The following is a 15,692-nucleotide window of genomic DNA, read 5'->3' as shown; positions in this document are numbered from 1 at the left end:
AGGTCATGACCCCAGGGTCCTGGGATCGAGGGTCCTGGTCCACATCAGGCTCTCTGCTCAGAGGGGAGCCTGCTTCTCCCTTTGCCTGCCGCTCTCCTTGCTCATGCTCGCTCTCTCCCTCCCTCTCTGAAAAATAAATAAATATCTTTAGGATGTTGTCATATATTGTTGTAATTACTGCTATGGAGAAAGTGAAATAGAGCATGTGCTTTAGAGTGACCAGTGGATGGCAAGCATTTACGGCTTTAGGTAGAGTAGTCAGAAAACACCGAAACCTAAAGGGAAAATTTGAGGGGGAGTCAGCCGTAGAAAGATGCAGGCACAGAGGGAATCGTAAATAGAAAGGCTTGGATACAGCATTTAGTGAGAAACCTGCCTTCAGTTGTTATGTATGATTTCTGTGTAAGAGCTAAACCTGGACTGTAAGTGAAAAATATTGAAAGCCCCCAAAATTGTTAGAAAGTTACGGAAAAGTTGCTTCTCTCTGTACTTGCATCACCTCTAACTTTAGTGTTTACTTTTTATGTTTTCCCAGCTGAACTTACATAGATAACAATTTTGTTCCACTTGAGCCTATTAGCACTTAATAGCAACAATAAAAACTGAGGTTTTTTTCATGGAACACAGGAAAACTCACCATTACTAATTTTCTGTTTGAAAAAGGGCCCTGATGATAGCTTTGCAGATACAGGTGAAGTCTGCCTCATAGACATCAGATGATTTGCAGTTTGTTCTTCACATGGCTTGGTACAGTCCAGCGTTACCAGATACAGTCACAGGAATGGAAATAACATTTGCCTTTGGTTTTAATTCACTTAAAAAAAAAATGTATTGGGGCGCCTGGGTGGCTCAGTCGTTAAGCGTCTGCCTTTGGCTCAGGTCATGATCCCAGGGTCCTGGGATCAAGCCCCACATCGGGCTCCCTGCTCAGCAGGAAGCCTGCTTCTCCCTCTCCTTCTCCCCCTGCTTCTGTTCCCTCTCTCTCTGTGTCTCTCTGTCCAATAAATAAATAAAATCTTTTAAAAAAATGTATTAATGTCATTGTCTTTGTTATAAAGCTCATAAAGTTTTCTTTCTGATGAAAAATTTTTTACAAGCAGAAATGTTACATTTTTATTCAAGAATTTTTTTTAATGTGGATTTTTCTTTATTTTTTTTTTTTTAAGATTTTATTTATTTGACAGGGAGAGACACAGCGAGAGAGGATTTGTTTTCAACTTAGAACTTACTCTCCCTTCACAGGACTTTTAAAAAATTCAGTTGTTCCTTCTCATGTTTCTCTTTTTAATGGTCAACTCTTAAATCTACCTGAGATTGTTTGATGTCCTGTGTAATGATACATTAATTTTTTTATTAAGTCTCATTCTGGATTACTATATTCTCCCAGGATAGTACATGTCTATTCTTCTGCCACTTCCCCTCTGTTTTAATTACCATAAGAATATGATATCTCTGCATATTGCTTAATAAATTACATGTTCATAAGATGTCCACAGCCATGCCCACACGTCTGTCAGGAAGGGAAGGTTTTATTTATTTTTTTTATTTGTATTTTTTAAAGATTTTATTTATTTGAGAGAGAAAGAATGAGAGATAGCACGAGAGGGAAGAGGGCCAGAGGGAGAAGCAGACTCCTTGCTGAGCAGGGAGCCCGATGTGGGACTCGATCCCGGGACTCCAGGATCATGACCTGAGCCGAAGGCAGTCGCTTAACCAACTGAGCCACCCAGGCGCCCGGGAAGGTTGTTTTAGATGCAGGCTGCCCACAGAGTATGCCTCCTTTGTATCTTGATTAGTAAGCAGTGCTTTAAATATCTTTTTTTTTTTTTAAATACTTTTGCATATCCTAAAGAAGAAATCATTTTCTTCACCATCCTCTCCATTCATTGAGCCTCTCCATATAGCAATTGTAGATAATACAAAATAATGCAGATTTTCTGCCTTCAAACAACTTAGAGTTTTCCAGGGGATTCAAGACCTCAGATGGTGATTTTTTTTTTTTTTTTCCCAGTCTGAGATGAGCTTGACATAGGGGATAGGAAAAAGCCCATTCTGGTATAGGAAAAAAAAAAGTTAGAATTTTTATCTAAATTTATTTTTTATCTCATAATTTAAAATTTTTCAACTTTCACCTCTTTTTATCATGTGCAGTATATATTAATGCAGTATCATAATCAGTAAGTATAACTGTATTGGGGGTATATGGTCAAAATATTTTACTGTTAGGTAGGACACAGGATCACACAAGTGTAGAGAGCATTGCCCTAATGTTAACCGAAATAAAAGTATGCTCTGCAGAGTGTTACTATGGCAAGGACATTGAGGTGTTGTAGGAACACAGATCAGTCATTTGCTTGCTCAGGGGCTGGAGGCAGAGAACAAGGTAGATCTGGTCAGAGGAGTCAGGCCCTAAAAGATGAGTAGAAGTTGGCCAGAAAATGAGAGGTGCTTGATGAAAAGCCGTTGATATACGCAGGTGATCATTTCTTACCATTGACAATTTCAGTTATTTATTTTATCACTGATAGTTTCAGCCAGGTAATAAACTTCTTGTGATTATTTTATTGCATCAGCTAAGATTAGCAATGAATATTGAGAGTAACATAATTGCTAGCTTACAAGATTGCCTTTTCTGAGGTGAATACATTGTGAATGCTGTTCTGAATGTATCCATCCGTTGGGAGAGGATTTTATTACACACTGGGCATAGACTTCTCCATGATTACTCAGTAGCTTCCTTAAACATTAGTACCTCAGAAATAACTTTATATTTTGGATTCCTAATTGAGGTCCAGTAACCAATTTGTTGACAGATAAGTACCCTCAGTCATAGGTCTTCTTTCGGTGGTGGCTACAGTAATAACAATAGACAAACCTGTGTTTGTTTTAAACCCATTTCTCAAAAAGGTGGTTTATGTTTTAGCTGTCACCTTAAGTAAGCTTGTTTAAGATGAAACAGTATAAGGACGAGGTCCATGAACTCCACACAGGAAGGGATGCCCGCCCATCATTATGATCCCAGTGTCAGGACAAGGACATCAGCTGGCAGGCATCCGGTGGTCTTCATGTACAGTCTGAAAAACATGAAGGAGGAGGAGACTCGACACTACTATTTGGGGATAATTCAAAACTACTGTAATGGTACTGAGTTTATTTCAGACATGACTGTATTAATTCTTTTGTCACACTTCAGCTTGCCAGTTCTGTAACCCCTTGGGATGTCTTGCTGAGCTTAATTGCGGCTGCCACTCACGATCTGGACCATCCAGGTGTTAATCAACCTTTCCTTATTAAAACTAACCATTACTTGGCAACTCTGTACAAGGTTAGTACAATTTTAGCATGCAATTTAATATTCTTGCATTCTGGAAAATGTTTTAATGGAGTCAAAGTCGTAAACAGATTCTCAACGAATGTTAGAATTTTAACCAGATTAATATTACCTACAAATAACTCTTTACGTTCAGGAAGAGGCTTACCATTAAATAACTCAGATATGCCCTTTTTTTGTAGAATACCTCAGTACTGGAAAATCACCACTGGAGATCTGCAGTGGGATTATTGAGAGAATCTGGTTTATTCTCACATATGCCATCAGAAAGCAGGTAGGCTGGAGTAAGATACATTTAATTTGTTACGAACTATGGAGATTAAGTTGGCAAAACAATTTTATAAAGTTTTAAAAATTATTCAGGTGTTCCACAGTTTTCAGTTTTTGTTAAATTTAATGGCTAAATGATTTTACAACTTTATATCAAAATTCTAGTAATTTAAACCTATTCTACAGTATAGACAGTAGTTTTTTTAGTGAATTTTTATGGCTCACCCCATAGATTTGAGTATTACAAAATTCACTCCAAATACACAGTGACTCATAGTTTACTACTTATTTATATAAATAGTATTACATATTTCCATTTTATGCTCATTTGAATAATTCTAGATGTAAAGAAATTCTAGGTATAAAGAAATTAATCATTCTGTTTAATACACTCATTCAAATAAGCTTCAGGAAGTTTCCAAAACTGATAACAAGTAAAAAGGATGCTTTGTAGTTCAGTAGCATAGTCCTGGAGTCACTTCTGGAGCTAGCTATAGGATAAAATAGTGATGGAAAGAACAGGAAATACTAATTTTTTAAGTAAAGACCATTTAATGTTAAGCAGGCCATTTGAAAGCCCAATAAAAAGCATCAGTGCAAATGAGCCCAATATGATGGTGGTTAACAAAATCTCTTATTGATCCACAAACAAAAGCTTTTACTAATGCCTCACTGACAGAAGATCCACTTAAGAAAACCATGTAAATGGGTGTAAACCATCTAACTCTAGGAAACAAGGTGAGGCATAAAAATATGTTTGGGTACTAAAATTTAAGTCACTATCATAGTTCTTTCCTTTTTCCCTTTCATAATTTAAAACAACTTTATTTTAAAAACTTAAGTATTTTGTGTAATGACCATGAGAAAAAAGCTGGACTTTATTTTTTATTTTTTTAAATCTTTATTCACGGATACCATTTGGAGTTATGACAATACTTCTGGTAAGTAAAATTGTTTCTTGCCGTAGTACAAATATGAAAATTGCTTAAACCATAGTTTTTATATATATAAATTATCTTTTTCTTGATTAAGGCAGATTAAAATGTTTGCTTTATTCCCTTTTTGTCATGTTTTACATTTGATGATTAACCCTGTTGTTAAAACTGAAAATAAGGAACACTGCGTAATAGCATTCTTTCATGTTTCCTTTATTTAGGGTTTGTTTTATTTAATATCCAATATTGTGAGCCTTTTAAGCTGTTGACAGGTCTTTACAGATCTTTATACATAGATAATGTTTGCCATGGCCCATTGAGGGGAAAAAGGCAGGGATTTTTTTTTTTAAGTTTATTTCTCTTATTTGACTTGAAACAGTTTTAAGAATGATATAATGTATTTGTATTAACACGTTACCTTTTCCTTTCCAGAAAAGTTGGATATTCATTCAGATAATTTTGATTCTTGAATTTGACCCTGAAAATACAATTTTATCTAAACTTTATCAGGGCGCCTGGATGGCTCAGTCGTTAAGCATCTGCCTTCGGCTCGGGTCACCATCCCAGGGTCCTGGGATCTAGCCCCACATCAGGCTCCCTGCTTCGCAGGAAGCCTGCCTCTCCCAACCCCACGCCTCCTGCTTGTGTTCCCTCTCTCGCTGTCTCTCTCTCTGTCAAATAAATAAAATCTTGAAAATAAATAAATAAACTTTATCAGATTGTTTGGTGGGATTTTATCAATATATAATCAGGCATCTTAGTCAAAATACCTACAAGAATTCGTTGTTGAATGGGCTGTTCTTTCTCCATTTGAACCAACCTTCTGCCTTTCAGATCTCAGACACCAGAGTTGTTTACCCTCAGCACATCCCAGCAAAGAATTTTCTAAAATAACATACCAATCTCATATAGATTTTCTTGAAGGCAAATAATTCCTCCTTGGTTGGCAAAATAAAAGCTCTCTTTTCAGAATGTATGCATGTTGGTATTTTCCTACAAGCTTTGGTTTTAGTTTTGATTATTTTAGTAGGTTTTTAAAAATGCATTCTGTAAAATTCATTTTTTTGGGATGGGTTAAAACTTGAACGGCAATTAGTGTTAAGCTTAAGAAAAATAAATCAAGAAGTAACTATTTAATTGAAAGTCTTGTATTTTCTCTTTATATTTCTCTAATTCCAGGCAACAAATGGAAACTCAGATAGGTGCTTTGATACTAGCCACAGACATCAGTCGCCAAAATGAGTATCTGTCATTGTTTAGGTCCCATTTGGACAGAGGTGACTTATGCCTAGAAGATGCCAGGCATAGGCATTTGGTTTTACAGGTAAAATGGGGCTGGGAAAGATTCTCTTTCTAGATAAATTGCATAACCATTAGAATAAAAACAAAATCTTCTGAGGTAGCTTTCAGAGTGGTCAAATCTTGAGGGAAAGTTGTGGAATCTCCTTCCGTTAGTGAAACACTTTCCCAAAGGTTAATCTCCTCCTTAGGAAAGCACCATTGATGGGACACCTGGGTGGCTCAGTCGGTTAAGCACCTGCCTTCAGCTCAGGTCATGATCCCAGGGTCCGGGGATCGAGCCCCGCATCAGGTGCCCTGCTCAGTGGGGAGTCTGCTTCTCCCTCTGCCTGCAGGTCCCCCTGCTTGTGCACTCACAGGTACTCTCTCTCTCAAATAAATAAAATCTAAAAAAAAGGAAAGCACCATTACTTTTGTGGTTTTCATATTTGAGATTTCTAACAAAAACAATTTTCGCGAGATGAGGGTGCTGACCAACAAACAACATTTGAATCAATTCTTACATCTAAAAATGAGAGAGAATCAGATGATTTCTTTGTAGCTTAATGTTTAGTCCAGTCCTCCTGCTTGGCTCTTGGGTATTAATAACGTGTCATTAGATGAGCAGTCCTTAAGCATTCCGGCAGAAATAATTGATAGCCCTAACGGCATCATGAAATGAATATAAAAGACAATGAATTTTCTATTACAGTATTTTCTTTTTCTTTATTAAGATATTGTTTTTCCCATGATTAGAGCATGTTGAAGTTTGTGCAATTGAAATTTTACTTTTTTCTTAAAAGACTTTAAATATTTTGCTTGCTAGATGGCTTTGAAATGTGCTGATATTTGTAACCCGTGTCGGACCTGGGAATTAAGCAAGCAGTGGAGTGAGAAAGTAACAGAGGAATTCTTCCATCAAGGCAAGTTACAGTTTTGAGTGATAGTCTTTTCAGTTCCGTTTTTAGCATCACGTGGATAAATTAACTCGGACATTTACAGGAGTCCAGCAAGAGATGCTTGGTATTTTTAGTGACAGTTCATAGTAGATGTACATAGAACAATTTTAGTATATGTGCTGCCGAAGCGAGCACGAGATGTACATAGAACAAATAATGTACAAATTGAGCATCTGTTTTGGAAATTAGCAGTTTGCTTTTGAAATGATCAAATGTGAATATATGTATGCATTTATAAATAGACGTAGATCTGGTTGGAAATTTTGCTCTGCAAAAAGATTTCCTGACCTTGTTCCATCTTTGTCCCATGTGGAATGTATGGCCGTATGAACGTGCAGGATATTTTTAGTGATTTAAAGCCAGGAACCAAGAATCTTCATTTCATGTACCTTCCTTTTAGAAATCTTAAGTTTTAAATTAAAACGCTGACAGAATTACAGTCTTGGGGTAACACCTAGTGAAATTTTTCATCTTCTCCATTTAAAATAGGATATCAGCTTGGCAACCTTTTCTCTCTATGAATAACTTAAAAATTTAAAAAAGAACTGATTTAGAATCCATCCTCTCAGGAGGACTAAGTGTGTCGTGTTTTCCTAAGGAATGTAGAAGTTAAGACGAAGACTTTGATTATATACTTAAGCAATAGGTGTGTTCCACATGAATAATTGTTTTGTTTTAATTTTAGGAGATATAGAAAAGAAGTATCATTTGGGTGTGAGTCCACTCTGTGATCGTCGGACTGAATCTATTGCCAACATCCAGATCGGTAACTATGCATACTTAGACATAGCTGGTTAGAAAAATGCCACTGACTTTAATTTTGTCAAGAAGAGATACACATTTGAAACATGTAATATTAAAATTGTGCTCATTTTTAGTTTTTAATTGAAGACATTTTACCAGTTTTTCCCATTTTTGGCTCTTATAATTTGCTGTCATTTGATCTTAGGTCCTAAAATCCATGGTTTTTGCAAAGTAGGTAGCGGTAACTTTGTGTGTGTTGTAACCCTGGAAGAATACATGGTTTGCCCGTGTGGAAGTTGCTTCTGCCTGAGTCTGGCATTGCCATTCTGAAGCAAGCAAGCAGGATGATAGCGTGAAGACCAGTTTCCGCCACCGCTTCCTTGTTGTGTCTTGTAGCTCCGCTGTTGGCTCATTCTGCAGCCTCCCGCATGCGCCCCTGCTCCCCAGCAGCTGCCCCTCGCGCACCCACAGCTGCTTGGGACTCGGCCCTGTTCCCCAAATACGCAATGCCCCTTCACTCTTTCTGCCTCGCCATCCTTCCCATCTGTCTGCTGGACTCGTTTTTCTGGAAGAGCCACCCCCTCCAGAAGCCACGTTCCACTCTCTGCAGGCAGAGCTGCCCCGTTCCCAGGCCTCGGGCACCAGATCCATGTCTCTCCTGGCTCCCAGGCCCCGGCCCTGGAGGCAGGGGGCACTTGAGAACCGTTAGTTATGCTGTGATGGAAAACACGGGAGGGATGTGCTGTGACTGCAGCAGGAGCAGAGGAGGGGGCAGTGGGGTTTTGAGTGTAAAGTAGGAGGACAGTGTGCGGAGGGACAGGTCAGCAAGGTATTGAGGGACGAGTATGGTTTTGGTAGCTGGTGTTGAGTAGGGCCTTGGAGCATTAGGGAACGTAAAGAAGTGTGGACACAAACTTCTGACTTTCTGGGAACTTTATCTTTCTGAAGATAACATGCTTCTGTGGCATAATACTTTGAAGAGAGGCCTGTGCCGTCGGGTGAGAAATTCAGAAATGGAATGCTCACACTGTACCTGCCGAGGATGGTCACGTGGAAGACGGCTGGAAGTAAGGGACTTGAGTGCAGAGGGCGGGAGGCAGGGAAGCCGAAGAGCCGGGCCTGGGAGAGTGCAGGGCTGCCGGCGCCCAGGGAGCCGGGGAGCTTCACTGGGGGCGGCGCTTTCTTTGGGGAGGATGAGAAGACAGTTAAGAAGCAGGTCTGTTGTGCCTGGAATCTCAAGTAGAAAAGTCTTGAAAGGCAAAGACCAGGTGAAACGTGGTCAAAGGGGATTGAATCAAAGATAGGAGAGTGGGTAGCGGCGTCTCCGGAGCTTACTTTCACGTTCTTTTGCCCGAGGAAATTCCCTCGGTTAATGAGGGAACTTAAAACGAGGTTTTTTAAAATTGCATTTTTTTGAAAGGGAAAAGAAGCCGGATCCCTTAAACTCTTCATTTCCATCTATAGATCTTGTCCGTGTTGGACAGTTCTAGGTAAAAGTTATCTGAAGGACCAAGATTTTACGGGAGATGATGGTAAAAGTTGACATCTGCTGACTCCTCACAGCCACCCTAGGAAGTACTGCTAGTAGCCACTTTTTCAGAGTTTGCCCAGTTTATACAGTTCACAGCTATTGGTCTTTTTGACATCAAACCCCAGGTAAAAAAAAAAGCCTTGGAAAGGTTAGATTTCTAGGGTAAATCATATGACTACAAATACTGCAATTACTCGGAGCCAGCATAGGGTCAGTAAGTAGAAGTCATGTTTAATTAATGCAGTTTCCTTCTTTGATAGGAGTACTAGTTTTGTTAAACAAGAAAAGGTCATGTCCTGGCTGAGTAAGGCATCTGACACGGTGTCCTGTGGTGTGTGTGGAGGTAAGAGAGGCCGTGGGCTAGAACAGCAGGGGGCTCCCGGGCAGCTGACGAGGAGCACCCCACCCCCCGAGAGGGTGCTGCAGGGCTCTGTGTCCAGGACCCCGGCCCGTTCATTTTTACCAGGTACTTAAGAGCTAAAAGGAGATTAACCTAGAGCCAGAAGTAATACTTCTGGATTGTTGGATCTTACAGGCAAGATCCAGAAGCTCTCAACCAGTTGGAATAATGGGTGAATCAAATAAGATGAAACTCATGTAAAACCCTGATAATAAGGTTCTGCATTTGGGTATAAAACTCCAGGCGCTCACGACTTCCCTCCGGCACCTAGAAAGGACGGGGGCTTTGGGTGCTGGTTCAACCCGACACTGTGGTGTGAGGACAGCTCCCAAAAAGCTGCTGCTTTGACTGCGGGGATGACATTTTCTCTTTTATCTCTTTCTCTTCACCAGAGCACAACTCCTTGAGGGCACATCTTGTCTGTCTATTCACCGCTCTATTCCTGGCCACCCTACAGCAGGGCCTGGCAGTCGGTTCTCAGTTAGTGTGTGCGGAGGGAATGGAAGAAGGCCTTATTTCCAGTAGTAATTACTAGTTCAGATACCACAATTTGTACACTTGTCTAATTAAAAGTAGTAGGTGCTAATTGCTTTAATTCCAGATTTTTTTGTTGCCTGCGGTCCACATGGTCTTTTGAGAAAAAGTTCTGGAGGTGAAGCAAATTTAAAATTAAAAAGTGTTTCATAGCATGGGTAGAATTTGCATTTTGTCATGAGTTTTGGCTCCACAAATTCTGACTTAAATAAAGTGACCAGTTGTAAGCATGACCAGGTGTGAAGATTGCCATCCCTGAGGCGGTAAAGTGGAGCAGGCCGCACCCGTGCTGCTTCGGTTCCCGCCTCATCAGCCACAGGCCTGGAAGAGACCCCTCTTCGCCTCCAGCTGTCTCCTTGGAATGGTCCGTCCTGCTTTCCGCAGAGCTGAGAGGGCCACTGAGTGTTTGCTCAATAGCATGTGGTCGTGCAGCTGAGAGGAATCGTCAGAAAAGATTTGATGTGTTTGTCAGTTCACCTTTACTTCAAGTTCCATTGAGTTACTTAATAGGTTCTTCGGAGAGGTTAGGTAAATTTACACACACACACACACACACACACACACGCTGAAAACTTAGGTAATGTTGGATTAGGACTTAACGAGAATAAACACTGGTGAGATGTTTTGAAGATAAAGTTTCAGAATCTATGTTAATGCCCCTTTTCTCTTACTTTCTCAAGGTTTCATGACTTACCTAGCGGAGCCTTTATTCACGGAATGGGCCAGGTTTTCCAATACCAGGCTCTCACAGACAATGCTCGGACATATGGGGCTGAACAAAGCCAGTTGGAAGGGGCTGCAGAGGGAACAGTCCACCAGTGAGGACACGGATGCTGCGTTCGAGGAGTTGAACTCACAGTTATTACCTCAGGAAAATCGGTTATCGTAGCCCCCAGAAGCAGTGGGACAGACTGCCTCCTGCCGGATTTTAGAAATGTGAAATGGGGTCTCGAGGAGAGAGGACGTTCTCTTGGCCTGCCAAGGTTTCCGAAGGAACGAGGCCAGCGTTATTTGTTCCCGAGGTGTCCTCTCTCGGATCATGTGACCCCACTTTTTTAATTCTAAGACCTGAACATACAGCAATATGCATTTGGCTTTCGTGTGAAACCTTGAATATGCAAAGCCCAGCAGGAGCGAACCGGAAAGGAGTAACAGGAAGTTTTGCGGTGTGCCACGAGTCTCTTAAAAGCATTTGTTCCTCGAACCACGAAACTTGAACTGTATCTTTCAGCAGAGACCTCCTGGAATTGAAGCAGTCTGATGCAACATTGTGTGTCTGTACCTTCCCCCAAGTTCTCTCGGAGAACATGGAAATGTGAAGTGCCCAGCCTCTGCTGCCTCCTGCAAGACTCGATGTTTACAAATCAACTCTGAAATACTGGTTCTAAATTGCCTTGGAGCAGGATTGTGAAGGAACCACTAAGAATTTCAAAGATCAAACTGAAACTGCAGCTCTTTCCCCCTGGTTTGCCTTTTTTCTTCTTTGGATGCCACCAAAGCCTCCCATTTGCTATAGTTTTATTTTGCGCACTGGAAACTGAGCATTTTTCATAGAGTACCGCTGAGCTTTCCCTCCAGTGCTGTTTGGCAATGCAATTTTTTTTAACTATTAGTTTTTAATTTGGGGCGGGAGGGGAAGAACACCAATGTCCTAGCTGTGTTATGATTCTGCAGTGAAGACATTGCATGTTGTTTTCACTACTGTACACTTGACCTGCACATGCAAGAAAAAGGTGGAATGTTTAAAACACCATAATCAGCTCAGGGTATTTGCCAATCTGAAATAAAGTGGGATGGGGAAGTGTGTCCTTCAGAGCAAGGGTACTAAAGTCCCTTTCGCTGCAGTGAGTGAGAGGTATGTTGTGTGTGAATGTGTGGACGTATGTTCGCGTGCATGTTTGTGCATGTGTGACTGTGCATGTGTTATATTTATCCACGTGGGAAAGGGTCTGAAATGTAAGCTTTTATTTATTATTTTAGAATGTGACACAATGCGCAGCCACACTGGGGGGGGAAGGTAGGTGAGCTGTAACAGACTGCTCCAGTTGCCTTAACTATGCACAAAGCTAAGTGACCAAACTTCTTGTTTTGATTTGAAAAAAGTGCATTGTTTTCTTGTCCCTCCCTTTGATGAAACGTTACCCTTTGATGGGCCTTTTGATGTGAACAGATGTTTTCTAGGACAAAATCTAAGGACTAATTTAAACTTCAAACATTCCACTTTTGTAATTTGTTTTAAATTGTTTTATGTATAGTAAGCACAACTGTAATCTAGTTTTAAGAGAAACCGGTGCTTTCTTTTAGTTCAATTGTATTTCCCTTGTTACTGTAAAAGACTGTTTATCGATTATGTTTACATTGTTGCAACAGCCATTTCCTTGGGAGAAAGCTTGAGTGTAAAGCCATTTGTCAAAGGCTTTGCCATACTCATTTTAATATGTGCCTGTTGCTGTTAACTTTTGATGAATAAAAACCTATCTTTTCACATATTTATCTTCGATATTTACCTTACAACTCAGTCTTTTGGAAATCATAACGCTAAACAATTAGAAGTCAGAGATTTAGCTTCTTGGTTCTAGCATTCACTCATCAGGTATTTACTTAGGCAGAGCTAGGTGCAGGCACAATCCTTTGGGGTTATGTTCCGCTACCTGCACCTCAAGCGGGAGCGAGCGGCCCGGTTGGGTAGTTGGCTCTGAGTTCTGACTAATACAAGGTAGAAGTCAGCTTTGAGCTCAGGCCTCTTGACTCCACAGCCTTATTGTGCCCACAGTTGGGAATTGCGTAAGACACCAGCGCCTCTTGCCAGGACTAAAATACTAGTTCTGTTGGCCTTTTTAAAGTAGAGTAGTAAGATATGGCCACTTTGTTCGGCTTGATTTGATATCAGTGTAAGACAGGCACCACTGGGACTCTCCTGTGTCTTCCCAACTCCAATTCATTAGAAAGGACATAGTACAAATTTTAAAATCAGACATACTGTCATTATTTGCATAGAAGAGTGATGTCCATTAGGAATATCATGTGAGCCATGTAAGTGAAGTATCAATTTTCTACTAGCCACATTTTAAAAAGGAAAAAGAAACAGATGGAATTATTTTATTAACATTCCAATAGATCCAAAATATTGTATCAATTCAATATGTAGTCATTATCTTAGAAAAAACAATTGAGATGTTTTATGTTCTTTTGGGGGGTACAGAGTCTTTGAAATCTGGTGTGTATTTTACACTTACAGCACATCTCGGTTCAGACTAGCCACATTTCAAGTGCTCGATATCCACGTGTGGCTAGTGGCTACCATACTGGACAGCACGGGTACAGAAGTCTGACGGTAGTCGAGTGGACTGTACCTGGGGAAGGTCAATGGCCACTTAGGTGGCACCATCCTGGCAAATCTGATGAATCTAGAGTCTGATGAGATCTTTACAGGCTCTGATAAGATCTTTACAGACCTAGTATGTCAGCACATGGAAAGTGGAACTATCTCATAGGAAACTCACATTAACCAAGCTCACAGTAACTGGTATTTTTTTAAAATGTTAGTATTTTTTTTTAATTTATGATAGAAATATAACTATCAATCATTCTCTCCCTTTAGGCAAATCTTCTTGGGAAGTCAAATTATGATCAGCGGTTACTTGGTGAGCATGGATTCTGAGCAAGGGAAGCAAGTTGCCTCATGCATCCATCTCCCTATGGGGATGAACCTGCTGATATTCATGTTTGTGGACCAGGGTACGCTCTTCCCCTGGATGATGCTAGAGATTCTCTGCCAGTAGTTGCTTCTCCACATCAGCTTCTGATTGGCACATCCAGTAGATCTGTCAGTACCTTCCACTTTGTCTCAGTTGAGCCTGCCTCAGCTCCATCTGCCAGCGTATGATTGCTTCTGCTCTGATCCGTTATGTGTTTCTTACTGTTTGATAGTCAAAGGGTTACCTTCTTACTTCCATTCTTGAGAGAGACACCTCTGTGTTGCTCCCATTTCCTGCCTAGACATAATAAACCCGCTGAAAAATTATGTTTTGTTACTTACACGTAGAGGTCACAGTCTACAGCCCTGCTCTTAAATATAACCTATATTCCTTGAACATTGATTTTCTAGAAGAAATTTGAGGAAACTGTTGTTCAATAACTTAGAAGATTACATTTAATATAAGTAAATGTTATGGGACAGAAATAAAATTCCCATGAATTTTTAAAATGGGAGACTCCAAAGAATTGTTGAGCATGTAGCAGCCTTTTGGGGCTCTAGGCCCAACACTTCAGTAGTGGGGGACATCCCTGCTCTGGGGCTAAAGGTCCATGGAGAGAAAATTTTGGCACAAGCCTTAGCTTAATGGAAAAAAAAAAAAAACATCTGGTACGTGGTATTTGTATTCTGTAAATGTGATGGTTTATAATGATCCTCTGTATAAAAGAAGCAAATATTTTATGTCCTTTGCAAACCTGGGAAATACATTTGTACCTGAGGTACAGGTTAGAGGTGCTAGTAATTCTTTGAAGATTCCTATAACGGTTTCTTTTTCCAAAATGCTTTCCTGGCTCTTTAAGCTTTCAGTTTTCTTAAAGCTCTCAAACTTTCACACCAGAGGTTTACAGTGTTTTTATGTGAACTTTTTTTAATGTATAAGTATTAAATCCTCTCCCAATCAGTATCTCCTGCTTGACAAAATATGCAGTGATAGCTAATACGCATTCACTAATGTTTTTTAAATAAATGTGCAAGAGTTCATCTGAGCCATTCCTTGCTTGCTAGGATCTGCAGACAACCTGTGTCTTTTGGAAGGCCCCCAAGGGTCCATGGTCTGTAGGTGGAGGTGAGCTGACAGGGCCACGGAGCAGGTGTCATCCACCTTCTAGCCTCTCGTGCTTAGCACAGGGCTAGTGTAAATTGGGCCATCAATAAATGTTTCTCGTTGAACAAACTAATTTGGTATTAATGTGTTTCCTCTTTAGCCATCAGTCTAACATTGAGCAGTTATATCGGAACTAGTCTGTCTGTGCTGAGTCATGTGGTCAGCAACATCTGGGTTCCTATTGTGTGCAGAGAGCACGGCACTGGATGTAATAAAGGTATTAAAAATTACAAAACCCTGGTCTCTGTTCTCAAAATGTTTGGGTGACAAAATGATGTGTGAAAAGCATTCTATAATATGGCAGTTTCTGTGCAAAATATTGGGGTGTGGTTTAGGAGAATGATTTAGTTTGGTTAATGATGAAAATGACACCATTTCTGGTAATTCTTGATTTTTTTTTAAGATCCATGACTGGTAAAATCATTTAGCCTTCAAATTTGATTCTCATATACATTCACCACATCTTCACCAACATGTTGATGATGGTCAGTCTGACAGGTGTGAGGTGCTACTGTGGTTTCAATTTGATTGATGACAGTGAGCATCATTTCATGGACCTCTATGTCGTCTTTGGAAAAATATCCAAGTCCTCTGCCCATTTTTTTATTTTTTTGATACAAGTTGTGTAAGTTCTTCATATATTTTGGATATTAACCCCTTATCAGATGTATGATGTGCAAGTATCATCTCCCACTAAGTGGGTTGCCTTTTCATTTTGTTGATGGGTTTCCTTTGCTGTGCAGAACTTTGTAGTTTGATATGAGCCTGCTTGTTATTTTAGCTTTTATTGCCCTTGCCTGAGGAGAGTGGTCCAAAAACCTATTTCTAAGACCAGTGTCAAAGACCTT

The 15,692-nt window shown here is 40.1% G+C and overlaps 1 protein-coding gene across 8 annotated transcripts in view; it reads left to right on the top strand.

Annotated features, from left to right (window-relative positions):
• Window positions 1–15,033, top strand: part of PDE7A (phosphodiesterase 7A) — a 210,742-nt gene extending 195,709 nt beyond the window's left edge. For 2 of the 8 annotated variants that reach the window (XM_027604868.2, XM_027604887.2), the window contains exons 8-13: window positions 3,194–3,325; window positions 3,514–3,605; window positions 5,716–5,860; window positions 6,641–6,737; window positions 7,459–7,539; window positions 10,663–12,471. In XM_027604868.2, coding sequence (XP_027460669.1) covers window positions 3,194–3,325; window positions 3,514–3,605; window positions 5,716–5,860; window positions 6,641–6,737; window positions 7,459–7,539; window positions 10,663–10,871 — 756 coding nt within the window. In that variant the 3' untranslated portion in view covers window positions 10,872–12,471. Of the gene's footprint in view, window positions 1–3,193; window positions 3,326–3,513; window positions 3,606–5,715; window positions 5,861–6,640; window positions 6,738–7,458; window positions 7,540–8,465; window positions 9,203–9,308; window positions 10,640–10,662; window positions 12,472–13,583 lie in introns of those variants that run through there. The other 6 variants (XM_027604905.1, XM_027604911.2, XM_027604898.2 and 3 more) reach the window with 6 other exon arrangements.
• Window positions 15,034–15,692: the final 659 nt, after the last annotated feature.

The sequence above is a fragment of the Zalophus californianus genome, chromosome 4 (assembly GCF_009762305.2).
Source record: "Zalophus californianus isolate mZalCal1 chromosome 4, mZalCal1.pri.v2, whole genome shotgun sequence".
NCBI classification, from domain to species: Eukaryota; Metazoa; Chordata; class Mammalia; order Carnivora; family Otariidae; genus Zalophus; species Zalophus californianus.
This window is presented reverse-complemented; position numbering and strand designations above follow the sequence as displayed.